A 26,983-nucleotide genomic window follows, 5' to 3' on the forward strand; every position below is an offset into this window, starting at 1 on the left:
CTGGGTAACAAGAGCGAAACTCCGTCTCAAAAAAAAAAAAAGATAAAGATTTAGTGAAGAGAATACTGAGAAAGGTGTAGGTTGAGGTCATTTGGGGAGGCTTTGAATGTTAAGCTCAGGATACAAACTCAATTCGATGAATTCCGAGGAAAGCAATATTGTCAGAATTGAATTTAAGCAAATTTAATCAGGCAGAGGTTTAGTCTGTATTGGATATGGGGAACCAGTTTAAAAGTCCAGGTGAGAAGTTTAGGTCATCAAAACCCGCCTGTCGTAGGCCAGGCGCAGTGGCTCACGCCTGTAATCCCAACACTTGGGAGGGCCGAGGCAGGTGGATCACTTGAAGTCAGGAGTTTGAGACCAGCCTGACCAATATGGTGAAACCCCGTCTCTACTAAAAGTACAAAATTAGCTAATTGTGGTGGCAGGTGCCTGTAATCCCAGCCACTTGGGAGGCTGAAGCAGGAAAATGGCTTGAACCCGGCAGGTAGAGGCTGCGGTGAGCCAAGATCGTGCCATTGCAGTCCAGCCTGTGTGACAAGAGGGAAGGTCTATCTAAAAATAACAACCACCAGAAAAAAAAAAACCTGCCTGTCTGAGTCCATTCCTGCTGCTATTACAGAAATAGCTATCTGACAGGTCTGGTGTTTGGGACGGTAAACCACAGCACCAGTGGATTTGGTGTCTGGTGAGGGCCTGTTCCGTCACTGGCATCATCCCATGTTGCCATCATGGGAAGAGATGGAATGCCCAGGCAGCTCTCTGGAGCCCCTTTTATGAGGATTTTAATTCCATCCAGGAGTGCAGAGACCTTGTGACTTAGGCAGCTCCCAACCAGCCCCACCTCTTAGTTCCACCACAGTGAATTCTGGAAGACACAAACCATAGCAGTGTCCAGATTAGAGCAATGGCAGTGGAGAAAGAAAGACGTGAGTTTAAAAATACGCGAAGTGGAGTTTTTATTCATCACCGCGTGCTCTTTAACACTGTTTAGACCCAAAGAAGTGGTTCTCTATACCTGCTGGCTTAAACCCAGGGGTGGCTTAACCTTCCCCCAGAGAGCAACACCTGTATTTGCTACATTAATGGCAGGTTGAGCATCCCTAAAACAAAAATTCAAAATGCTGCAAAAATCCAAAACTTTTTTTTCTTGAGACAGAATCTCACTCTGTCGCCCAGGCCAGAGTGTGGTGGTGCAATCTTGGCTCGCTGCCTCCTGGGTTCAAGCGATTCTTGTGCCTCAGCTTCCCGGGTATCTGGGATTACAGGTGCCCGCCACCACGCCCGGCTAAGTATTGTATTTTCAGTAGAGACTGGGTTTCACCATCTTGGCCAGGCTGGTCTCAAACCCCTGACCTGAGGTGATCCTCCTGCCTCAGCCTCCCAAAGTGCTGGGATTACAGGCATGGGCCCCCACACCTGGCCTCAGTTTTTGAGCACCGACATGATGCCACACGTGGAAAATTCAACCCTGACCGTATGTGCCAGGTTGCAGCCCAAACACAATGAAAACTATTTCATGAGCAAAATTATTGAAAATATCGGGTCAAATTGTCTTCAGGTTATATGTATGAGGTATATATGAAATATAAATGAATTTCATATTTAGATGTGGGTCTCATCCCCATGATACCTCATTTTGTATATGAAAATATTCCAAAATCCAAAAAAAATGTGAAGTCCAAGCTTCTGTTCCATCCATTTTGGATAAGGGATAATTAACCTCTAGTTACAGATTTAATTTTGGCAGAAAATAGTTTTCACAGACTAGGTAATTTTAAAACGATTTCATAGGAAATTTCAGTGTAGCCATAAAATGTTTCAGATACCTTATTGCCATGATATGCTTTATGGTATTCATATTCTTCCTTATTGTCCCTTCTAATGATTATAATTTAGGGTTTTTCTTACTGGGGTGGGTGTATAACCCATTTATGCCTGAGTTTGCGATTTTTTGAATTTTTGTAATCAGACCTCGATGATGACCTTGAGCAGTAGAATATCAATAACTCCCACATGCCTAGTGTTCCAGTAATGGAACACTAGGCATAAATGGGTTAACTTCATTTATTAAGTTGAGATTCTTGGATTGTGGGAACTGGGGAACTTCTTTTTAAAAATATTTACTAAATACTCATTGTGGGCAAATACAGTTTTGGGGAAAGAGCCACAAGCCCAAAATAGACAAAGCTCCTCAAGGAGTTTACTTAATAATGGTAGAAGACAAAAGACAAATGCATTTAATCAGTAGCTGATAAGTTAGTTAGAAAAATAAAGCAGAGTACAGGGACGAGAGACTGACGAGGCCTGCAGACAGTGAGGGAGAGGGCATACAGGCAGAACCTCGTCAGAGGCCCCAGGCGGGAGCTCAGATGCAGCTGGGACAAATGGGTCGGGGAGATGGTGTGAAGAGAGAGGGGTGCCTGAGTCTGCTTTGAATGTAGTCATCAGGATTTGTTAATTGATCAGATGTGAAAAGAGAGAAAAAGGGAAGAGTCAAGGATGCCTCAAGTTTTTGCTGGAGCAGCTAGAGAAATGTGCTGTTTACCGAGACTGGGGAATTAGAGGGAATCGGGTTTGAAGAGGGGAGAGCCAGAGCTCAGCTTGCGTCTGTTACGTTTGCTTGCCCGTGTGACGTTCAGTGCCGACATTCAGGGATAGGCGCTGGGATCAGGGGACTCTGGAGTTGCAGAGAGGCGGGGAGGTGTAGTGAGAATCAGCCCAATGGATGGGATTTTGAGCCCTGATGCCGAAAAAGCTATCGGAAGGGTCAGTGGGTGTAGAACAGAAAGGGGAGGAAGGGGAGCAGGGAGAAGAAGAGGTTCGGGGGTGCTTCTCCAGCAGTAGAGTTGGGGGGTTAGGGTGAGGAAAACAGCAAAGATGGACAGGAAATAGCTGTGTGGTGGTGGGTGCGTATGTCCTGAAAGCCAAGAGAAGAGATTATTTTACGATAGACAGCATCATCAACTAACTTCAATGCCACTTTTAAACTCAGTAAGACGAAGGCTAAGAACCATTTGTTAAGTTTGGCTTCGTTCCGGTAGGATGATGGGAATGAAAACTTGTTTGTGTCACTAATACTGGTGTTAAGATTTTACATAGAGATTTTTGTTCCCATCTCTGAGGTTTGTCATTGCAGTGAAGTGTCACTAGTGAACTGCCTCATCAATTGAGACGGATAATTACTTAGGCAGGAATTTCTTCTCTCCAGGCCAACTGATGAAATTTCCTGACTAGTGTCAAGTTGAAAAAGGTGTCCGCGTAATTAAAAGAAATTTCCTAGGTCTTAAGTTGTCAAAGAAGTGGCCATAGTCTCCCTGCTGCTTACCCTCTGGCGAGTAGGGGTTGGATAGAGGGCATCTTTGCTGTGCCATTCCTCAGAGCCTTGGCCCAATTTGGTTAATATTGGCAGCTACCAACATTTGTTACGCTTATTACTTTTTTTTTTTTGAGACGGAGTTTCGCTCATGTTACCCAGGCTGGAGTGCAATGGCGCGATCTCGGCTCACCACAGCCTCCGCCTCCTGGGTTCAGGCAATTCTCCTGCCTCAGCCTCCTGAGTAGCTGGGATTACAGGCATGCACCACCATACCCAGCTAATTTTTTGTAGTTTTTTAGTAGAGACAGGGTTTCACCATGTTGACCAGGATGGTCTCGATCTCTTGACCTCGTGATCCACCCGCCTCGGCCTCCCAAAATGCTGGGATTACAGGCATGAGCCACCGCGCCCAGCCCCGCTTATTACATTTTTAAGGAGTATTTTTCTCTTCTTTTTTTAGGAAAGGTCTCTTTGCTCAGTTCAGGCTGTAGTACAGTGGCATGCTCAGAGCTCACTGCAGCCACGAACTCCTGGGCTCAAGCAGTCCTCCGTCCGCAGCCTCCTGAATAGCTTGGACTGCAGGCATGACCACCATACCTAGCTAATTTTTAAAACGTTTTTGATAGAGATGGGATCTCACAATGTTGCCAGGCTGGTCTTAAACTCCTGGACTCAAGCAGTCCTTCCACTTTGGCCCCCAAAGCACTGGGATTACATCCGTGAGCCATAGTGCCCAGCCTAGAACTTGCTTTTGAAGGAAAGTATTGATGGACAGTTTTCTAGAGCACATCAACCTCACTTCTATTAAGTTTTTGAGTGTACTTCTGGTAATATTTTCTGAAAATTTCTCGATAAGTCACAATTTCGAATTCTCTTGACAGTTAGGTATTTGACCTATAGGTAGGTGCACATTCATGATGATTAAAACATCAATACTTAAATATTTCTATTTAAACTGTTTTGGTGGTGGTTGTTGTTTTGGGGGGAGAAGACTGAGTCTCACTCTGTCTCCCAGGCTGGAGTACAGTGACCCGATCTTGGCTCACTGCAATCTCTGCCTCCTGAGTTCAAGTGATTCTCATGCCTCAGCCTCCCTAGTAGCTGGGATTACAGGCATGTGCCACCTAATTTTTATTTATTTATTTATTTTTGCGACAGAGTCTTGCTCTGTCACCCAGGCTAGAGTGCAGTGGCACAATCTTGGCTTACTGCAGCCTCCGCCTCCTAGGTTCAAGAGATTCTCCTGCCTCAGCTTCCCAAGTAGCTGGGACTTAACAGGCACGTGCCACCACACCCAGCTAATTTTTTATTTTTAGTAGAGATGGGGTTTTACCATGTTGGTCAGGCTGGTCTCGAACTCCTGGCCTCATGATCTGCTCACCTCAGCCTCCCAAAGTGCTGGGATTAGAGGCGTGAACGACCACACCCAGCCAAAACCTTGCAGTTTTTCCTTTACATTCAGCATTTCTTTGTTTCTTATGCCTGTATGTGCTTCCGCATGGCTATGCTGCGGTAACAAGAATCTCAGTATCTACAAGAATCTAAGTACTAGAATCTCAGTACTTAGCAGCGCCAAAAAATGGGGGGAGTGTTCATAATGTTTTTCCAGGTCAGCTGTTGACTCTGCTCTTTCTGTCTTCCCCTCGTTGTGGGTTAAAGGAGCAGTTCCTATTTGGGATGAAGGGATCACAGCTATACTTGTACAATGTGATAATCTTTTTTTTTTTTTTTTTTTTTCTTTTTGAGACGGAGTTTCGCTCTTGTTACCCAGGCTGGAGTGCAATGGCGCGATCTCGGCTCACCGCAACCTCCGCCTCCTGGGTTCAGGCAATTCTCCTGCCTCAGCCTCCCCAGCAGCTGGGATTACAGGCACGCGCCACCATGCCCAGCTAATTTTTTGTATTTTTAGTAGAGACGGGGTTTCACCATGTTGACCAGGATGGTCTTGATCTCTTGACCTTGTGATCCACCCGCCTCGGCCTCCCAAAGTGCTGGGATAACAGGCGTGAGCCACCGCGCCCGGCACAATGTGATAATCTTTTAAGCTCCTGCTCAGAGGTGGCATATATCACTTCCACTCATGTTTCATTGGCCAGAACATTTTCATAAGCAAACCTACGAACAAATCTGATGTCAGTGATGATGGGCAGCGTAATCCTATTGGGAGAAGCCAGTCAACAATCGGAACACGCCTGAGCTGTCTCTCAGCTGGGTGACTCGCTTTGAGGAACATGTCTGTAGATGGCATGAAATCCTCAAGACAGGACTTGGGTGAGCATCAACAAAGGGAAGGGACTGAGAGCCAGTGCTTACTTCCTGAGCAGATTCCCTGGTCTGGCTGATCATCACATTCACCTGGGGCACTTTTTAAAAAGGTCCTGGACCATTTCCAGGACAACCGATGGAAATTTTGAGGGATGGAGCCCAGAATTTTTACCTTAGGAAATCAGTGTTGACAGTCTTGTAAGAATAAAATAGTCACAGCGAAATGCAGCATGAAAAATCAACTGTTTGTTCTGTCCTCTAAAAATCTGAGATCATGAGAAATTGCCAAGCCAAAAGTCCTAAAGGCAATAATACTGGTTTCTAAGCTGGTGCAAAATTTGCCGCCACTCACGTTTTGAATAATGGACACCAACCCTTACATCCTACGGCAAAGAATCCACAGCTGCATTTATTACTGGAGCCTTCCAGACTGCTTTGTTGATGGCGCTAAAAAATGAGAGTTGGTGGGGGACGGCAGACGTGGTGGCTCACGCCTGTAATCCCAGCTACCCAGTCTGCCGGGGAAGGGAATCGCTTGAACCTGGGAGGTGGAGGTTGCAGTGACCTGAGATCGTGCCGTTGTACTCCAGCCTGGGCGAGGAGAGCCAAACTCAGTCTCCAAAAAAAAAAAAAAAGATAGAGAGTGGGAACTAAATTAGTCTTTTTTTTCCTGCCTTCTCTTCTACACTACCCCATGGGTCATCCAAAAGAGAACTGCTGAGATTTCACCCAGTCGTTTGAGACCGTGAGCCGACGTGAAGCGTGTTCTGTTTTGGCATATGGTCTGTAAAGTGTCCCAGAAGCAGTTTCCTAGAAGACGGCTATTAGGTCCTTCTTGGTAGAAGAGGAGGACAGTCATCTTTTGAAGCCCCTGCGGCTGGGGCTTGTCCTTTGTTTATGCGGTGGAGGTACTTAAAATACAAAAGGGTTTGTGGAAGCCATCAGCAGGTCCCTGTGTTAAGAAAAAGGGATTTGTGGACGAAACAGGAGTATGCGCTCTGCTGCTGTTTAAGCATCTTACTGAGAATAAGTAATGTTGGGCTCGTGTGGTGGGCTCTTTCAAGGTGTCTAACATGAAATGGGGATACGAGGGAATAAAAGAACTATGTTTTCAGCCCCTGCCCTCTCATTTCTGTGTCATCTGTGTCCTCTTAACGATTGTGTTCAGGTCACCAAGTCTGGCCCTCACCTTTGTAAGTTTAAAATTTTAACTATATTGGCCAGGTGTGCTGGCTCACACCTATAATCCCAGTGTTTTGGGAGACTGAGGCAGGAGGATCGTTTGAGGCCAGGAGTTTAGTCGTGGTTTTGAGAGTCAGAATAGTTAAAAGAAATGAATGCTGTAGCTGCCTTTTTGCATTTGCGAGAATGTAAGGCATAGGGACCGAGAGGTGTGCTCTGTGTTACAGCTGAAAGCATAGGGTATGTAGTTTTCGGTTTTGTTTTTTGAGATGGAGTCTCGCTCTGTCCCCAGGCTGGAGTGCAGTGGCGTGATCTTGGCTCACTGCACCCTCCGCGTCCTGGGTTCAAGAGATTCTCCTGCATGAGCCCCTGGAGTACCTGGGATTATAGGTGCATGCCACCACACCCCACTAATTTTTGTATTTTTAGTAGAGACGGGGTTTGACCCTTTGGCCAGGATGGTCTCGATCTCTTGACCTCGTGATCCGCCTGCCTTGGCCTCCCAAAGTGCTGGGATTCCAGGCGTGAGCCACTGTGCCCAGCCAAGGGTGTGTACTTTTTGGATGAAATCAGTTCCTGTGTGCAATACAAAGCGAGTATGGATTGTGTGATTCCCGTAAAGCAGATTGCTTGATTTCCATTCGTTCTGCATGATTTTAGTGCAAGATTTAGTGGTAAGTACTGTATTAACACATCTTATCTGGTTGAGGTATTTTATCTCTGTGTTGGTGTATTCTAGGTCAGCCCAAAGGAAAAATGATTGCGCCTTCTCTGAATGCACAGTTATTACTGCGCGTAATTTGGAAACTTGGCCTTCAGCATTCACTTCCTGTTTAGGTTTTTGTTTTCGACAGTCTCATTCTGTCGCCCAGGCCAACACTTTGGGAGGCCAGCGCAGGCAATCATAGGTCTCAACCGCCTCGAACTCCCGCGCTCAAGCAGTCCTCCTGCTTCAGCCTCCCAAAGTGCTGGGATTACAGGTAGGAGCTGCTGCACTCGGGTGGTCATTTGTATTTTTGCCGCTTGTGTTGCTAAGCTCTTCCCTCCTAAACACAGTCAAATGTGGTGGCCCACGCCTGGAATCCCAGTGCTTTCTAAGGCTGAGGCAGGAGGATTGTTGCAGGCCAGGAGTTGAAGACCAGCCTGGACAACACAGTGAGATCCCACCTCTACAAAAATTTGTATTTAACGAGCTGAGTTTGTTGGTGCATGCCTGTAGTCCCGACTGCCCAGAGGCTGATGCGGATCACTGGAGCCGGCGTGGTTGAGACTGCAGTGAGATCATACCACTGCATTTCAGCCTGAGCAACAGAGGGAGAACCATCTCTTAAAAACACCCAGCAAACCTTGCCACCTCTGCCCAAAACACAATGATGGTCATAGGTCCCAAGTCTCAGAAATATATTTCATGTATGTAAAATTGGGTATATAACTGTCTTAGTCCATACTGTTTTGCCATAACAAAATATCACAGACTTAGTACTTTATAAAGAGAAGAAATTTATTTTTCCTAGTTCTTCAGGCTGGGAAATCTAGGATCAGAGTGCCAGTATCTGGTGAGGGCCATGTGTGGCACCTTGTCATCTCCTGGTAGGAGGCAGGAGGACAAGAGGTGAGAGGAAGTGAGCCAGACGGCACAGCTCACATTTAGAAGGAAACCACTTTCTGATAACTACCTGACTCCCAAGAGGACATTAATCCATTCACGAGGGCCCACCTTCCTAACTGTTGCATTGGGATTCGCTTTCCAGTACTTGAACTTTCGGGGACATACTGAGACCAGCAGTACCTTTCATGGCCCTCAGGTTCACCGCCATTCAACACACACCACCCTTCTAATGCTAGGAGTTGAGATTCAGAAGAGAAGGAATTAGTTTTGACGGGGTCCTTTCTCCCAGGGCTGGTAAAGTTCTTGGCCCACGACAGCGCGCCATCACTGCCTCTCCCGTGGCAGGGTGGGAGGATGATGCCAGTTCTTTATCTTAGGAGCGCTTTCCTATGATGAACAGCATACAGGACCTGCTCTTTCCATGCTAACATTCTTCTTTTCAATAAGAATCCAGTTCTCGTGGCTTACGCCTGCAATCCCAGTACTTTGGGAGGCCAAGGCAGGCAGATGACAAGGTCAGGAGTTCGAGACCAGCCTGACCAACATGGTGAAACCCCGTCTCTACTACAAATATAAAAATTAGCTGGGCGTGGTGGCACATGCCTGTAATCCCAGCTACTCAGGAGGCTGAGGTAGGAGAATCGCTAAAACTCAGGAGGTGGAGGTCGCAGTGAGCCGAGATCAGGCCACTGCACTCCAGCCTGGGCGACAGAACGAGGCTTTGTCTTAAAAAAAAAAAAAAGAATCCAATTTTCCTTCTTTCCTTGTAACTCTGCCGCAGTTGTTCCTAGTTGTCCTACCTTTCCAGATTTCTTCTTGATTGGATTTCAGGCATGTCTGGAAATCTTCATCCACACGTTCGCCTCAGCATTTCTTCCTTGGCGGTGACCTGCACGTTGCTAGAGTACACAGTGCTGAGTGTGTCTTCAGATGCCACGCCTGCCTTTCTGATTTCGTGGCTTCTCACTATCACAAGTCCATAAGATGCTGAGCTGATGGAATTGGCTCAGTCACAGGAGCCTACCACACTCACAGACACACACACTGAAATTATATATAAAGATTTCTGTGGGCAGGGCGCGGTGGCTCACGCCCGTAATCCCAACACTTTGGGAGGCCGAAGTGGGCGGATCATTTGAGGTCCAGGAGTTTGAGACCAGCCTGACCAACATAGTAAAACCCCATCTTTACTAAAAATACAAAAAAAAAAAAAAAAAAAAAAAAAAGCTGGGCATGGTGGTGCATACGTCTGTAGTCCCAGCTACTCGGAAGGCTGAGGCTGGAGAATCACTTGAACTCAGGAGGTAGAGGTTGCAATGAGCCTCCACTGCACTCCAGCCTGGGCAACAGAGCAAGACTCCGTCTCAAAAAAAAAAATTTCTCTGTATGCACATTTTCATTATTTTTATGTGGGAGACAGGGACATAGTACCCTGGAAGATTAAGTCCCATGTTAAACTTCTAGGACCTTACCTCTGGCATCACTCCCCATCCCCCACCTTTTCTGTCCCGTTTCTGTTCATCCTTTAAAGATACTGTAACGTGGCCAGCGCAGTGACTCACACCTATAATCGCGCCCCTTTGGGATGCCAAGACAGGCGGATCATGAAGTCAGGAGTTCAAGACCAGTATGACCAACGTGGTAAAACACCGTCTCTACTGCAAATACAAAAATTAGCTGGGCGTGGTGTCATGCGCCTGTAATATCAGCTACTCAGGAGGCCGAGGCAGGAGAATCTCTTGAACCCTGGAGGTGGAGGTTGCAATAAGTGGAGATGGTGCCTCTGCACTCTCTGGCCTGGGTGACAGAATGAGACTGCATCTCAAAAAAAAAAACAACAACATGCAACTGTACTATAATCTTTTCTTTTCTTGGGTAGGATTAAAACTTACCTAAAATTTTCCCTGTCCATTTTTCTTCACCTACAGTTATTTGCAAAACCTTCTTGACTCTGCTTCTGAAACCGTTGTTTTTTCGTCATTTTTTCCCATTTCCGCTGTCATTTCTAGTGCTGGCCCCATCACCTCTTCCCAGACGGGGATTCTCTCGCCTCCAGTCTCTCCCGTGCAGTATGTTCCGCAGACCACATCCAAATTAACCTTCCAAGTTCCATTATTCTTTCTTTTCTTTGTTCGAAAATCTTTAAACTCCCCAGTCTCTAACACACACACCACACGCCATGGAACCAGGGAACACTCCCATCCTAACTGGGAAATGAGGTCTAAGTGATGAAGTCCAGATGACTCCATCTGGTATCTGAGGCTGCCTGTGGTCTGCTGCAAACCTGCTTCTATAGATCTCTACTCTGGCCATGCTTGTCCAGTATACTAGTCACCTAGGAAATTGTGTTAAGTACTGGGGAGTCACCAAAGACTCTTGAACAAAGAAAAGAATAATCAAACTTGGAATAAGGAAACCTAGAACATATTGCAAAGTGTCCAGCTTTTGCAGTGCCCTGGAATTGTTTAGATGGGCTTTGTTGTTGTTGTTGAGACAGAGTCTGGCTCTGTCGCCCAGGCTGTAGTGAAATGGGTGCTATCTCAGCTCACTGTAGCCTCTCAGGTTCAAGTGATTCTCCTGCCTCAGTCTCCCCAGCAGCTGGAATTACAGGCATCTGCCACCACAGCTGGCTAATTTTTGTATTTTAGTAGAGATGGGGTTTCACCATGTTGGCCAGGTAGGCCTTGAACTTCTGACCTCAAGTGATCCACCTGCCTTGGCCTCCCAAAGTGCTGGGATTACAGCCGTGAGCCACCATGCCCTGCCATATGGGCATTTTTTTAAATGGGAGAAGACTCATGGAACTTATTCTTAGCTTTTTTTCCCCCCAAGACGGAATCTTGCTCTGTCACTCAGGCTGGAGTGCACTGGCGCAATCTCGGCTCACTGCAACTTCCGCCTCCTGGGTTTAAGCAGTTCTCCTGCCTCAGCCTCCCGAGTAGCTGAGATTACAGGCACTTGCCACCTCACCCAGCCAATTTTTGTATTTTTTAGTAGAGGCGAGGTTTCACCATATTGATCAGGCTGGTCTCGAACTCCTGACCTCCTCATGATCTGCCCGTCTCGACCTCCCAAAGTGCTGGGATTACAGACGTGAGCCACCGTGCCCAGCCAATTCTTAGCCTTCTTAAACTTCTGGAGCTAGTTTTAGTAATTTACACATTTTCAGAAAACCCTATTGTAGATTTACGCATTTATTGGTGTAATTAGTATTTTCCAGTTAACCTAATATTTTAGAGTTGCAGTCACATTTGAGGGGAGGAGCTATTCCGTTTCCTTTCTGTGTTACCAGCAGCATCCAGCCAGTGACACAGCTGTTTCGTGGACGTCTGAGCCGAATGACATGGTTGCAGCAGAGCAGCAACACGGACCTGGCCAGCCTTTAGGGCCTCACGGGATACATCTCTTGGCCAACTGAAAGTGTTATATGGCTGGGTTCAGGCCCCTCCCCATTATACCCACTCGAGCTGATTTATACTTTACAGTCTAAATTGGCATGGGGCATGCCTTTGGGATTAAATTAATTTATACCAAGTTAGAAAGCATCAGCTGTCAAAGTCAGGGGAGCCTTCTGGAGGCCAGTGTGCTTTCTTTCTTTCTGTATTCCGAGCCCACACTCCAGGCATTCTCTCCTGGATAGCAGCTGGGACAGTCCTTCAAGAGGCCTGCTTTGCATTCCCCTTTGTGTCGGCGCGGCTCTGGGTCCCATACAGAAGCCAGATCTTTGACGGAGTCTGTGGTAGTTGGTCCCTGTGCAAATTAGGAAGATTCGCAACCCTCTGAAATAAAAACAACAAACGATTGTTTTTCCCTTTAAACACTTCCCCCTCCTTAAATACACTCAAAGGAATTACAGCAGCAGAGCACATCGATGATCCTTATTCAGAAGGCGAAGAAAAGAGTTTTACTCTTGACTAGCTCTTTAGCAAAAGATTAATGAACATTTATACGGGGATCAGAAACACATCAAGCAAGACAAGGTACCTGTAACGCTGTTTAAGGAAAGGTGTGTGCAGTGGGTTGTGAGGGCTAGGAGGACAGCGTTGAGCAATATCCTGCGTATGTCACTGGACTGCCTCGAGCCTGGAAATCGTCTTTGTGTATTAGGCAGGCAGGACTTTCCCAGTGCAGAAGGGTAACTGCATTTCTCAAGAGGTACGGTAAAGACCCTGTTTCTTCTGCTTGTTCCCATCGCGGTGTGAGGCTGGGGGCTGGTCCCCTTGCTCACCTCTGAGTTCTTTTCCCAGCAGCCACTGCAGGGCTGGAAGGACTGGTTCCTTGAGGGTGGAGAAGGTAGAAGGATGTTGAACAGACTTTTCCCTAATGAGCCGCGATGCCAGCTGCAGAGGCGGCAAATCCTGTTACTGCCTTCAGCTACCCTCTGAAGCGGCACTGGGGCAGTGGTGACGGGTCTCCCTGCCCTATGCTGATTAGCTGCCTTTTCTGCTGTTTTTTCCCCCCTTCCTCTTCTGTCCCAGAGCATCTTGGCAAAGTTCAGATTTCTGTGCTCACAGCTCAGTGCTCACAGTGAAAAGGAAATACAAAAGCGGGGGAGAGAAAGTGAGAGGAAAAAAGAGAGAAAAGGCTGGGCTGGAGATTTGTAGTAGAGTCCCTTATTGCCTTGGTCTGAGACTTAAGCTCTGGGTTGAAACCTTAGGCAGTAAAGCTTTGTAAGCAGTAACCTGGATTTCCAAGTCGTTCTTGCAGATAGTTTTCTTGGCACATGAACACAGCAGGCCATATATTAAAAGCAGATGGATTTCTGTTGTTCGGAGACCTCCGAAATTTGAAAAGGACACTTTGCCGTTTTTCCACCAACTATCATTGTGAGGAAGATGAAATCATCGTAAGATAAATGTTTTCCTGGAGCATTCGCTGTGTGCCGTTGTTTCGCGTAATCATGACAGCCCTCGGAAATAGACGCTGTTAATGTGGAAAAGCAAGTGGTCAGTTCAACAGTATTAAGTAGATTCACATTGTTGTCACACACATCTTTTTCATCTTGCAAATGCCAATACCCGAAATAACCCATTAAAACTAATGGGAAAACGTTTTAACTGATTAGCCAATATTTTAACTGTTCAGCCATTTCTTCTGTTCAGCGGGATTAAAAATAGCTTTCCTGTTTCTTTCCTCTTTGCTGTTTGGATATAAAAACCTGCCTCTGCATTTCATCACAGGACAGGGAGACCAGGGCTTGTATTTACTGTGCCTGGGTTTATCCACCCGGTAGCAACTGCCAGGGTTTACAGTTACTAACGGGAAAGGGGAAAGGTTTGCCCTCCAGGGCTTCACCACCATCCTTGGTTCTCACCTTCGCTGACCCTGCATTTTAAGTTCTTCCGAGCTCCAGGTGTAAGTTCAGCAATGAGTTCGTCACCTCGCAAGTTAGCTTGGATCTGCAAATTTTTTGGTGGGTTTTCTGGGTGGCTTCTGACACATTAAACATAATGTCATAGAATTAGATTTAAAAAGCAATTTTACATTGTGACCCTGTTTTCAATGACTTGATGAGTTAGTTACTGCATTCCAGGGCTTATGCAATGGGTTATAGCAGGCAAGGGAGAAGAGTTGGAATATTTAATAAATGATACAGCTCCTCTCCCTACCTGCGTCCTTTGAGAGACCATTTAAGCCTATTCATTTCTCCTTGGAAGAGCTGGTTCAGCAGCCCTGGTATTCTGCTTTCTATTGTGTTATAAGGAAAGGCATTCCTGACACTTGCTACAATGCAGAAAACTTGTTTGCCTCCTTGAAGGATAGTATTCTAGCTAGAACCTAGGCAGCACTGGAGGGGGAAGCCAGAAGAGGATATCTGTGTGCGGAAGGCAGAGGTGGGGAGAACGGTAATTTTCCCGGAAACCTAATTGTAGAAGTGATATCTAAGGAGATGCCACGTGAGCCACATGGCAAACTTTATGCGGCCCCCTGTTGGTAATGCCCTCCCCGTTCTTAGCTTATCCTCTCAAACGTGGCCTTTGTTACTTATTTCTGTGGGGATGGGGGTCTCGCTCTGTTGCTTAGGATGGTCTTGAACTCCTGGCTTTAAGCGACCCTCTCACCTCCGCCTCCAGTGTTGTCTTTATTATCATTTAATTTGGCACTTGCATTCTTTAAAAAAATCTTAGGAGACATCAGTGAGTGCAGACTATAGCACCTTTAATCACGATCCCGTTGGGCTCTTAGTTTACGGTGGCAGAGAAGGGAGCTGAACTGGACCAATAGAGATGTGTGGGCATGCGCCGGGTGCAGTGGCTCACACCTGCAATCCCAGCACTTTGAGAGGCCGAGGCAGGCAGATCACGAGGTCAGGAGATCAAGACCATTGGTTTGTGTTGTTTGTTTATTTGTTTAATTTAATCCTGACCAACATGGTGAAACCCCATTTCTACTAAAAATATGAAAATTGGCTGGGCATGGTGGCGTGCGCCTGTCATCTCAGCTACTCAGAAGGCTGAGGTAGGAGAATCGCTGGAGCCTGGGAGGCAGAGGTTACAGTGAGCCGGCATCACGCCGCTGTACTCCAGCCTGGTGACAGAGTGAGACTCCGTCTCAAAAATAAAAGGAAAGAAATGTGTGGGGTTGCATGGATGCCACAGTGACAGGTAGCGGTGGTGGGAGCAGTGTGGCGGAGCTCAGCTGGGAGGACTTCGCAGGTAAAGTTTCTAAAGTAAAGAACTGCAGTATGGCTTGGCAGACGGAAAGGAATCCCACCTAGGGAGAATGACACGTGTGAGGGCTTAGAGAAAAGACCCAGCGTTTGGGGTGGTCATTCTAATTGTAGAAACCATCAGGGCTTTTTAGAATGGAGAATGTTGGCAACGGGGAGCAGCGTGGCTGTAGGAAGAACACTGCACTCGGTGACCTGGGTTTCACTCAGCTCTGTCACTGCTCTGCCGAGTGCCCTCGGAGAAACCGGTTAACCTTTCCAAACCTACTTTATCTTGGTCCTCCCCCGACACTTAAAAGAGACAAGGTCTTGCTGTGCTGCCCAGGCTGGTCTCAAACTCCTGGGCTCAGCGATGCCCCTGCCTCAGCCTCCCATGTATCTGGGACCATAGGCACGCACCCCTACACCCGGCTAGTTTCTGCAAATTTAAATTGAGAGAACGGAAATATGTGACCTGTGGTTTTATTTCCAGCACTAGCATTCCTTGATTCTGACCTGCCTTTCAACTGAGATGACCTGGGACTTTTTGCTTTGAGAATTTCGCCTCTGTTAGAAGTCACTGGGAGGCTTACCCCGTGCCCAGCTTAAAACATGAGCCATTCAAGTCTTCCCTCGCCTCACCGGCCTTTACTTCTGGCAAATCTTGAATTCCTCTTTCTCCTTTCTTGCCCCTTCCCTCATTTAGTAAGTCCTTCAGAGCCGTCTTCCTACACCGTTGACTCGGGCTAACATCTCCCCTCCCACCCTCTGCCACTAGAGTTCCTTGTATATACACAGCAGCTAGATCAGTCTCACTTTGCCTCTCTGTAGAAATAAACTGAGGTGGACCTCTATTGTCTCCCGAGGAAAGGCCAAACTCATTAGCTGGGTATTCAGAATCGCCTGTCAATCTCAGCTCACATTACTCCCCTTCACATAACCTACGGAATAGTTAAACTGAACCTAATATCCCCCTGCACCTGTTCATGCCCCTCCTCCCTCCCCATTGTCACTCGGTCACAATTTCCCGTCTCACCAGCTCTCCCAGGCTTCCACGGCAGAAGTAACCCTTTTCTTCTCAGCTCCCAGAGCATGTTTTCTGTACCGGCTAGTACTGATTGGTTTGTGTTTTTTGTTTGTTTGAGACCGCATCTCGCTCTGTCGCCCAGGCTGGAGTACAGTGGCGTGATCTTGTTTCACTGCAGTCTCCACCTCCCAGGTTCAAGCGATTCTTGTGTCTCAGCCTCAGTAGCTGGGATCACATGTGCATGCCACCACACCTGGCTAATTTTTGTGTTTTTAGTAGAGACGGGGTTTCACCATGTTGGCCAGGCTGGTCTCGATCTCTTCACTTAAGTGAGCCACCATGCCTGGCCAGAGCCATGGTATTTCTGTACTAGAAGCAGACCACCCTGTGTAGTGTCGGCTACCATGCAATTGCCGTTAAGATCAAAAGTTGCATCTTACACACATCTCGTGCTTTCAGAACGGTTAATAAGATTGTCAGAAGTTTGGTTTTTCTGGGGATTGTTGATCTGGTTATGAGCAAGTCAAACCATAGGGAGCAGACTCTTGGGAAATGGTTTGCATGCAGAAGATTGCATCCTGGTTGAAAGACTGTGGGCAAACTAAATGATGCTGTCATCCCAAAAAATGCCTGCTTATTTGGGGTTATTGAGGAGGGAAATAGGATCTCCCGAAGTTCCCACTGCCACTTTGTCCAGTGGACCTTTCCAAGCAATTCTTTGTGAGAATACCATGTCAAGACAAGCTGAACCCCAAGCAAAGCCAAGACACCTACATAGGTGTTACCTCATTCTGTTTAGATGATGTAAGATTAGCCTTGGTTCTCGCAATCTGCTGTCATCAGCCATGTAGGTGTGGTGTCCGAAAATAAAAATTGTCATTATTGCTTACTAACCAATGCCATTCAAAATGTAGTGGTTCTTGAAAGCTCCTGCAGTTGGTTTATCTCTTGAGAAGGTTTAAGTAAATGACACATACTTTACAAACACTTACGTGAGCGCTCTTTTCCTCTTTTGCGATTAAAATAGAAAGCAGTACAGCACGTTTATATTTATACTCGATTATATATAATCAAAGAGTTAAGCTCTTTAATTACGCAGCTACCATTGATTTATCAAAAATTGTTATTCATGCTTCTTCCCACGTACGGGTAAGAGGAATGGGTTGGGAAGGAGCAGTGGGATGAATAAGCCCCCAGGAAAAGAAAATGGGGAAGACAGTTGCTCTGCTTATGGTAACCTAAAGCAAGGACACAGCTGATCTCTGGCAAGTCCACCTGCTCCTGAGACCGTTCAGTTCTTGGGGCTTGTGCTGGCGGCAGGGAGGGAGTGCGTTTCACGAAACCTCTGATTTCTCAACTTCCCTCTCTGCCTCCCTCAGGAGTTAGAAGCCGCCCTTCACAGAGATGACGTGGAGTTTATCAGTGACCTGATTGCCTGCCTGCTTCAGGGCTGCTATCAACGAAGAGACATCACGTGAGTAATTCTGGTATTTCTAAGTATCTCTTGCGGGGAGAACTCATTAACCAGCCATAGCGATGTTTCCCGTCTGCTGTGACAAGCCAGAACCGATCGTTAGCCTTCACGGGACGGTGTAGATGGTGGACACGCACGTGAATTCCGGGCCGGGTTTGGCTCGTCCCACAGTTGAGTTTTTATTCCATCACAGCCTTTGAGTTTATTTCACTCTCACGAATCTGTGTCACATACTCTTGGATACGCCAGCTGACATATTTGAGTATAGAATTTCTTCTTCTTGAGTTTGCCTTTTTCTGATTTTGTTTGCAGTATGGTGAAATAATTGCGTAAGAAATGAAAACTGGTTTGTATTACATTTCTGCCATTTCAGTATCTTCTGTTGCTTACATAGCCAGCAGCAGCGATGTAATTAACCTGGAGCCTAAGCACCCTTACCATGTAACTGCAAGGTAAGCAGCTCTCCAGTGCCTTTAAGAACGTAGACACCTGGAGCGCAATGTGGTGCATGGAAACAGTCCTGATAGGACCTCTTGTTTGGATCTTTACTTGATACACATTGCTTTGCTGCGTGTCTGTAGAGAGCAGAACTACAGGGCAAGCTCACAAAAAGCTGAGACGCTGTGGGTTTCCCAGTCATCTGCCCTCTGATGTCACGTGGGAGTTTGAGTTGTTACGGTTGATATTTCTCAGATAGGTAAAGATGGTATGAAATATTTTTGTTGTAATGAATTCAGTCTGTTAGGGCTGGGACATGAGGCTTGCTGTTAACGTGCAATAAACTTGTATACCAGGTAAGAGAGAATGTAAATGGCGTTTTTATCAGGGTGGAAGTCTGCATTCTCTAGGGGAGAGTTATTTCCCCTGCACTCAGCATAATGGCTTCCCCCTAGAATACCGTGGTTGTATTTACAAATACAAATACATTTAAAAGTATACCTTAGAATATTGTCTTCCATTCTCTATGTAAGATGTGTACTTGGGAGTTTGTATTTTTTAAGCACCGTTGTATTCATACCTTGTGTATAATTCTACATTTTCATAATCTGGATTTTTTTTTCATTATAGCAATCAGTTGTCTCATAACCACATTTTCTCTAAATGTCATTGTCAAATAATCCAGTCTGGTAGCTGACAGTTACATCTCGCTTTTAGCTGTGACAAACGCATTGTAATGCGTAGCTTTGCACAGGATTCACCAGGTTTCTGGAAGTGCGTCACTCAGTCAAAAGATGTGCCCATTTAAGATCTTGGTTTTAAGCAAGTTGCCAGGCTTCCCATCGCAGAGGTGGTTGTATTTTAGCCGTAAATGATCAGGGCATGAGTGTGTCTGCCTGCATTGTCCTGTGAGCCCTCGGTACACAGACTGCTGGGTCCTGGCAGCACAGACACTCACCAGGTCTCTTGGAGCTCACAGTTCTGACAGGGAGGTCCGCTAATCGCTACAGTAATGATTATATGGTTGCCACTTATACAGCTATAGCGTAAGTGCTTAGAAATAAAAATACAACATATTAACAGCATATAACCTGGGTAAGGAAGTGACTTGTGAACTAGGCCTTCATGTATGGGCTGTCTTCTCCCATAGGATGTTTCTCAGTGGCAAGATTCATCCCTCGGATTTGTCTTTCTGTTTAAAATTGGTCTTAACTAATGCTACGTGTTTGTTCTTCGGGGTAATGGTTACAGGGTTATGTCATGTTCTTTAAGACATCCCCTTATTATCTTCTCATTCTAACTAGAATAAAATAAACCTATGAAGAAATTTGGGCAAAATTGACATTTCTACAATATGGTCTTTTTTGGGGGCATGGGGAGACAGGGTCTTGCTCTTCACCCAGGCTGGAGTGCAGTGGCAGGAGCTACCTCACTGTAGCCTCGACCTCCTGGGCTCTAGCAGTCCTCCCACCTCAGCCTCCTGAGTAGCTTATTACAGGACTGCGCCACCATGCCCAGCTGATTTTTAACAATTTTTGTAGAGACAAGGTCTGTGTCCCCCTGGCTGGTCTTGAACTTGTGGCCTCAAGCAATCCTGCTGCCTTGGCCTCTCAGAGTGCTGGGATTACAGGGAGCCACTGTGCCTTGCCCCTACAAGTATTTTTGAAATAGTACAATACCGTATCCCTTTATCTGTATTTAATTTGCAGTTTATTGGCCTTGATTTTCCTTTAAGTTAGTATTCTTTTGATTTTCTAGGTTTATTGTCTATCTCTCTTTTCAATGTAAATACTCATGTCAACTTCAGGATGTATTAGTTATCTACTGTTAAGTAACAAATTACCCTAAAACCTAGGAACTTAGATCACAAAACTGGGTGCGTCTAGCTCGAGATGGCTTTACAGGGCTGAGGTCAAGATACCAGGTGGCAGCAGTCACCTTGAAACTTATTACTCGTGTATAATACACACACACAGAAAAGTGCACACTTCCTAATTCTACAGCTCAATGAATTTTCACAAACTGAACACACCTGTGTAATGTAGACCCTGGACAAGAAAGAATGCTACAACCTGTTGGAGTTTTTTCACCGAAGGGATTTGCCTGAAGTGATGGTCATGTGGTCCAGCCGTTACTATGAACGTGCACTCGTTCCTAGCTGAAGTTCTACTTTGATCTCATTCTAAAGAAAGAGAAATTTGGATAAGTGAGTGTGTACCTGTTAGGCACAAAGAAATTAAGTAATTTTTTAAGCTGTATATAACAGTTCAGTCTGGGAGGCCTAACTTGCCTCATCTATAAAATGGAGTTAATGACAATATTAGGAGGATTAGATGTTAAATGTCAACTTACTATGAGGATTAAATGAAATGATTAGTGAGAAGCATTAGAACGGCCTTGACAGTGTGTACAGTAATCGGCGCGTATAGAAACACTATCCTTTACTCAGGAGGCTGAGGCAGGAGAATTGCCTGAACCCAGGAGGCGGAGGTTGCGGTGAGCCGAGATCGCGCCATTGCACTCCAGCCTGGGTAACAAGAGCGAAACTCCGTCTCAAAAAAAAAAAAAAAAAAAAAAAGAAAACACATTCCTTACTTTTTCTTAGCTTAGAAAGCAAATTTCAACTTAAGCAGCTTTCCTTACCCTTTTCCATGGTGGTTTGCATGTTTCAGAGCAGGGGCCAGCGACTGTTTTCTGTAAAGGGCCAGATAGTCATCGCAGGCGTGCATCACACAGTATCGTTCTGCTCAGTGCGGACTGCATTGCAAATGAAAGTGTGTCTCCCCTGGAGACATTGTTGCTGTGGTAATATGGTGGCACCTGGTGCGTTGCTCACATGGTTGTGGTGATGCTGGTGTAAACAAACCTAGTGCCCTGCCAGTCACGTGAACACACAGCACGTGCAGTCATGTCCACTACACAATACTCGATGGTAAACAACTCTTACTGGTTTCTGTATTTACTATGCTCTACTTTCAATCATTATTTTAGAGTGTATTTCTTCTAGTTTTGTTTAGTTCTTTCAACACAGGGTCTCCCTCTGGCACCCAGGCTGGAGTGCAGTGGCACAATCTTGGCTCCCTGCAACCTCCACCTCTGGGGCTCAAAGGATCCTCCCACTTCAGCCTTCTAAGTAGCTGAAACTACAGGTACGCACCACCAGGCCCGGCTAGTTTTTTTATTTTTTGGTAGAAAGAGGGTTTCATCATATTGGCCCAGCTGGTTTTGAACTCCTGACCTCAAGTGAGCTGCCTGCCTCAGCCTCCCAGAGTGCTGGGATTACAGGTGTGAGCCAACAAGCCCCGTCTAGTTACTTTTTAAAAGTTAACTATACAACCGCCTCAGGCAGGTCCTTCAGTAATGATTCCAGAAGAAGGCGTTGTTACCATAGGAGATGACAGTACCGCGTATGTTACTGCCCTGACCTCAGTGGGACAAGATGTCAAGGCAGAGGACAGTCATATTTATGATCCTGACCCTGTGTAGGCCTGAGCTGATGTGTGTGTTTTTGTCTTCATTTTTAACAAAAAATTTCAAGTGTAAAAAATTAAAAAATTCAACAATAGAAAAAACTTATAAAATAAGGATTTTTATACAGAAGGCTGCCACGCAGTGGCTCATGCCTGTAATCCCGGCACTCTGGAAGGATGAGGCGAGGGGATGGCTTGAGGCCAGGACTTCGAGACCAGCCTGGGCAACGTTGCAAGACCCTATTTCCACTAAAAAAAAACAATTAGCTGGGCATGGTGGCGCATGCCTGTGGTCTCAGGCACTAGGGAGGCTGAGGGGGGAGGATCGCTTGAGCCTAGGAGTTCCAGGCTGCAGTGAGCTAAGGTCACTACTGCATTCTGGGGCTACGGAGCAGAAAAAAAGGAAAGAAAATATTTCTGTACAGCTCTAAAAAGTATTTGAAGCTGTTACTACAAGATTATCAAAAAGTTAAAAGTTTATAAATTGTCAAATGTCATGGTAAGCAAAATTTATTGAGGAAAGGGTTTTTTTAAAAATAAACACAGTATAGCCTGTGTTCACAGCGTTTAGAAAGTTTACGGTGCTATACAGTCACGTGCTAGGCCTTCACATTCATTCACTACTCAGGTACTGATTCATCCAGAGCACTTCAGTCCCGCAAGCTCCATTCCTGACAAGCTGTTTATACAGATGTGCCATTTTAAAATCCTTAACCATGCATTTCTCAGAACGTGCCCCTTTTATTAAGCAATGCATGACGATTTTAGGACCCTCACTCCCAACAGAGTCTCACTCTGTTCCCCAGGCTGGAGTGCATTGGCCCAATCCTAGCTCACTGCAGCCTCAAGCTTTAAGGCTCAAGCAATCCTCCTGCCTCAGCCTCCTGAGTAACTAGTCCTACAGGTGTACACCTGCCTCATATTTTTGGCTTTGTGTTGCCCCTACTCAGCTCTGTTAGCTGTGAAAGCAGCCATAGGCAATACAGAAAAACCAATGGTGACCGTGTTTTATTAGAACTTTATAACCAAGGTTTGGCATTTATACCATTTTCACCTGCCAGGGAAGACTGTTTTTCTGTTAATTTTTTTGTCCCCAACCATTAAAAAATATAAATACCATTATTAGAGGCTATTTTTTAAAAAAGCAGTGGGGAGGGGTGGGTGGGCACAGCACCTCACGCTTGTAACGGAGGCTGAGGTGGGCAGATCACGTAAGGTCAGGAGTTCGAGACCACGTCTCTACTAAAAATACAAAAATTAGCCAGGTGTATTGGCGTGCACCTGTAGTCACAGCTGCTCAGGAGGCTGAGGCTTGAGAACTGCTCGAACCCGGAAGGTGGAGGTTGCAGTGAGCTGAGATCACGCCACAGCACTCCAGCCTGTGCGACAGAGTGACAGTGTGTCTCAGAAAAAAGGGCATCAGGCCAGAGTTGGCCCTTGGGCTATAATTTGCCGATTCCTGTGTTTAAGAAACCAGTTATGATTACAGTTTCACTGACTCAGCCAGTCTTTACAACTGAAATATGAAGCCACATTTCCTTTCTTTCTTTCTTTCTTTTTTTTTTTTTTTTTTTTTTTTTTTTTTTTTTTTTTTTTTTTTTTTGAGACGGAGTTTCGCTCTTGTTACCCAGGCTGGAGTGCAATGGCGCGATCTCGGCTCACCGCAACCTCCGCCTCCTGGGTTCAGGCAATTCTCCTGCCTCAGCCTCCTGAGTAACTGGGATTACAGGCACGCACCACCATGCCCAGCTGATTTTTTGTATTTTTAGTAGAGACGGGGTTTCACCACGTTGGCCAGTATGGTCTCGATCTCTTGACCTCGTGATCCACCCGCCTCGGCCTCCCAAAGTGCTGGGATTACAGGCGTGAGCCACCGTGCCCGGCCTCCACATTTCCTTTCAACTGTACTCTCCACCTGAGGTTTTCCCACTTAGAGGACAGCGTGACACTGTCTGCTCGTGGAAGTAATACTAGCCAGCATGTCCAGTGTCGCAGATGCTGCCAGCTGCTTCCCAAGAACACTCACTTAATCCTCCCGACAGCCCTCTAACAGAAAGTCACCTCCTGTGCTCATGCCATGTCCTTACTCCACCTTTTCTATGTTTAGATATGTCTAACCCACAAATCCTTAACGTTTTATCCTCCTTCCATCAAGGATGAGTAACTTGAGGTACAGAGAGGTAAAATAAATTGCGCAAGGTTACGCAGCCGGTAATTGAGACAGTACACAGTACACACCCGTCCCCAGACCTCCAGCCCCTACCTGCAACCCCAGTCTGTAAATGAGAAATGTAGAAGAAAAGTATTAAGTCAAACGGTTTTCCTTGAAAACAGGATTTTTAACTCTTTGGCACACTTAGGAAGCCCGTGAAGAAAAGTATTGGCCAGGCGCGGTGGCTCATGCCTGTAACCTCAGCACTTTTGGGAGGCTGAGGTAGGCCACTCACTGGAGCTCAGGAGTTTGAGACGAGCCTGGGCAACATGGTGAAACCCCAGCTCTGCAAAAAGTATTATACAAAAATTAGTGGGGTGCAGTGGCACACACCGGTAGTCCCAGGTACTCAGGAGGAAGAGGCAGGGAGACCTTGTCTCAAAAGAAGAAGAAAAAATGAGTATTAAAGAATGAAATTTTTGATATAATGTTTTATTCATCCAACAGCAGAGCTGATTTTCCAAAATTACTGTCTTCAGCTATCTGTGAGCATAAGTACTATTTGGAAATATCTGTGGTATCTTTATTACTTCAGTGGAAATCAGATGTTTCTGTGGACCTCTGCTTTAAAAGGTGGGTTTTATTTTTGTTTTTAAGACAAGGTCTCACTCTTCGGTGCAGTATTGAGCACGGTGGCGCAGTCATAGCTCACTGCAGCCTCCAACTCCTGGGCTCGAGCCATCCTCACACCTCAGCCTCCTGAGTAGCTGGGTTGACAGGCAGGTGCCACGTGCCCGTCTGAAGGGTTTGTAAATCCTAGATCAATCTGCAGTCCATCGTCAACAGCTTAGACATGAAAGGGACCTCATCGAGTACAGTGTATTTTTTCACCTGAAACAAAACTCAGGAATAAGCCAGAGAGACACTGAGAATAAAGTCTCAATTCAAATGATTCTCAGGAATTCGTTCATTTTGTTGCCAAAATAAGGTGTTATTTGACTGGGTGTAGGGCGTGGCAGCTGGGCTCCGAGGAGGCCCCGGTGATGCTGTGGAACCCTCTGTGCCTGTATGTGACACGCTCCTGGTGGCATGTCAGTTGCATGCTAGTGTTCACCGTCACACTCTGAAGACCCCCCTTGCGGCTTGGATGAAGCAGGAGCCGTGCTGGGAAAACCACGTGGCTGGGAATGCGGGTGGCCTCAGAGCTGAGGGTAGCCTTACCACAGCTGTGCGTGCTCCCCAGGATAAACCAGGCCATAAGAAAGAGTGTCAGGCAAGGGCCGGGCGCAGCGGCTCACACCTATAATCCCAGTACTTTGGGTGGCCAAGGTGGGCAGATCACGAGGTCATGGGGTTCAAGACCAGCCCTGACCAACATGGTGAAACCCCATCCCTACTAAAAATACAAAAATTAGCTGGGCGTGGTGGTGTGCACCTGTAGTCCCAGCTGCTCAGGAGGCTGAGGCAGGAGAATCGCTTGATCCAGGAGGCAGAGGTTGTAGTGAGCCGAGATCGCGACACTCTAGCCTGGGTGACAAGAGCCTGGGCGACGAGAGCGAGACTCCATCTCAAAAAAAAAAAAAAAGAGAGAATGTTAGGCAAATAGTGCAAGTCACAGAAGCATACACAGCAGTGACTTACTCTTTTGAGCGTAAGCCAAGGAGAGCCAAATAAGGATACATATATGTGGAAATCTTACAAAGAAAATGGAGACGATGCTTGTCACAATTCAGGAAAGTTAGGATGCCTGGTACCCAGGGAGAAGACCGACGGCATGAGTAAGCACGAGTGGCAGCCTTGAAGGCGGTGGTTTTCCAGCCTTAGGGAACAACACAGTCACCGAGGGTGGCTGAAACACAGATCTCTGGGCCCACCAGCATTTAACTCAGTGGGCCTGGGCTGGGGCCTGGGAATTTGCATTCCGTGTAAGTTCTGGGTGGTGCTGTTACTGCATGCTGCTGGTCCAGGGCTTGGCCGGAAGGTCACTAATCTAAGACATCGTTCACTTTCTGTTTTTCAGCTGCATGCTGAAAACTGGATTCTTCATGATTGACAATGCTTTGCCTTTCTCTTTCAGTATAAAACATCAGCAGAATTGTGATTTGATACTAACATGTTCTTTGCAGCACTGCATACTTTTTCTCCTGTATTCTCCCTGCAATTGCGTTTTCTAGTCAGTAGGGTTTATGGGCCTGTATCAGTAAAAATACTTGAGTTTTACTGGCGGCTCGTCCAGCAGCTTTGTTTTCCGTTGGGAAGCACACTGGCAATTGAGCACTGGGTGGAAAATAGGAACTTCCGGCTTGCTCTTCACTATCAAAGTCAAGCTACGATGGGATCAAACTGTGTTTACTGCTAAAATGTTTTTTTTCTTTTGCCAGTACATCTTTAGTAGAGTGCTCTTTACATAATGCAGATGGATTTGTGCTTCAGTGTGGTCTTCACCCACTGTCTTACACTCTTAAACTTTTTTTTTTTTTTTTTAAGACAAGGTTTCACCATGTTGGTCAGGCTGGTCTTGAACTCCCGACCTCAGGTGATCCACCCGCTTTGGCCTCCAAAGTGCTTGGATTACAGGTGTGAGCCACCACGCCCAGTCTAAACTCTTAAATGATAATTTATCAACATTGTGTATTCAGTTTTTAATTTAATTTTTAATTATGGATCTCGCATAGCATAATAGATTTCCTATTTTGGTCACTTATAAACAGACCTATTTAGTGTTTTGGGTTCTTTATATAGAAATGCCTGTCATCTTTTTTGAAATTACAATACTTCCATTAATACATTTGTCATGTCTCTATTAAAATAGGCCAGTGTTTTGTGACAGATGAGTACACCACATAGTCACTATCCTACTGAGAAAACTGGAACATTTCTATCTTCCCAGAAAGTTCCTTTGCGGGCAGTCTTCCCCATACCTACCTAGCAACAGCTGATGTCATTTTTATCACGATCAATGTAGCTTAACCTGTTCCAGAACTGTGTGAATGGGATCACGTGGTGTGAAATAAACTCACATCAGCTTCTTTCATTCACCATGATGCTGTGAGATATTCGCCCATGCTGTTGTTTGTATCAGTGGTTTATTCCTTTGGGGGCAGTGGGGGACTAAATTGTATCTAGTGAAAAATATATCACAATTTATTTAATCTGTTCTCTTGATGGGCACTTAGGTTGCTTCCAGTTTGAGGCTACTGTGAATAAAACTGCTGTGAACATTTGCATACAAATGCCCGTGTACACATATTTTCATTTCTCTTGGGAATTGCTAGGGAGTCATATGGTGAAAGTATGTTTGACCTAAACTGTGAAATTATTTTCCAAAACGTTCGCCACATTTTCATTTCCACTAGCCATATCTGAACAGCCAATTGCTTTTTTTTTTTTTTTTTTTT

General features: G+C 45.9%; 1 protein-coding gene across 1 annotated transcript in view; it reads left to right on the forward strand.

The window, feature by feature from the left end:
* Positions 1-26,983, forward strand: part of LOC116543770 (cat eye syndrome critical region protein 2) — a 199,760-nt gene that overhangs the window by 93,667 nt on the left and 79,110 nt on the right. The window contains exon 2 of the mRNA XM_032269608.1: positions 17,431-17,525. Within this exon, the coding sequence (XP_032125499.1) occupies positions 17,431-17,525 (95 nt within the window). The remainder of the gene's footprint in view (positions 1-17,430; positions 17,526-26,983) is intronic.

The sequence above is a fragment of the Sapajus apella genome, unplaced genomic scaffold (assembly GCF_009761245.1).
Source record: "Sapajus apella isolate SASKATOON/1434 unplaced genomic scaffold, GSC_monkey_1.0 scaffold195, whole genome shotgun sequence".
In the NCBI taxonomy this organism is placed as follows: domain Eukaryota; kingdom Metazoa; phylum Chordata; class Mammalia; order Primates; family Cebidae; genus Sapajus; species Sapajus apella.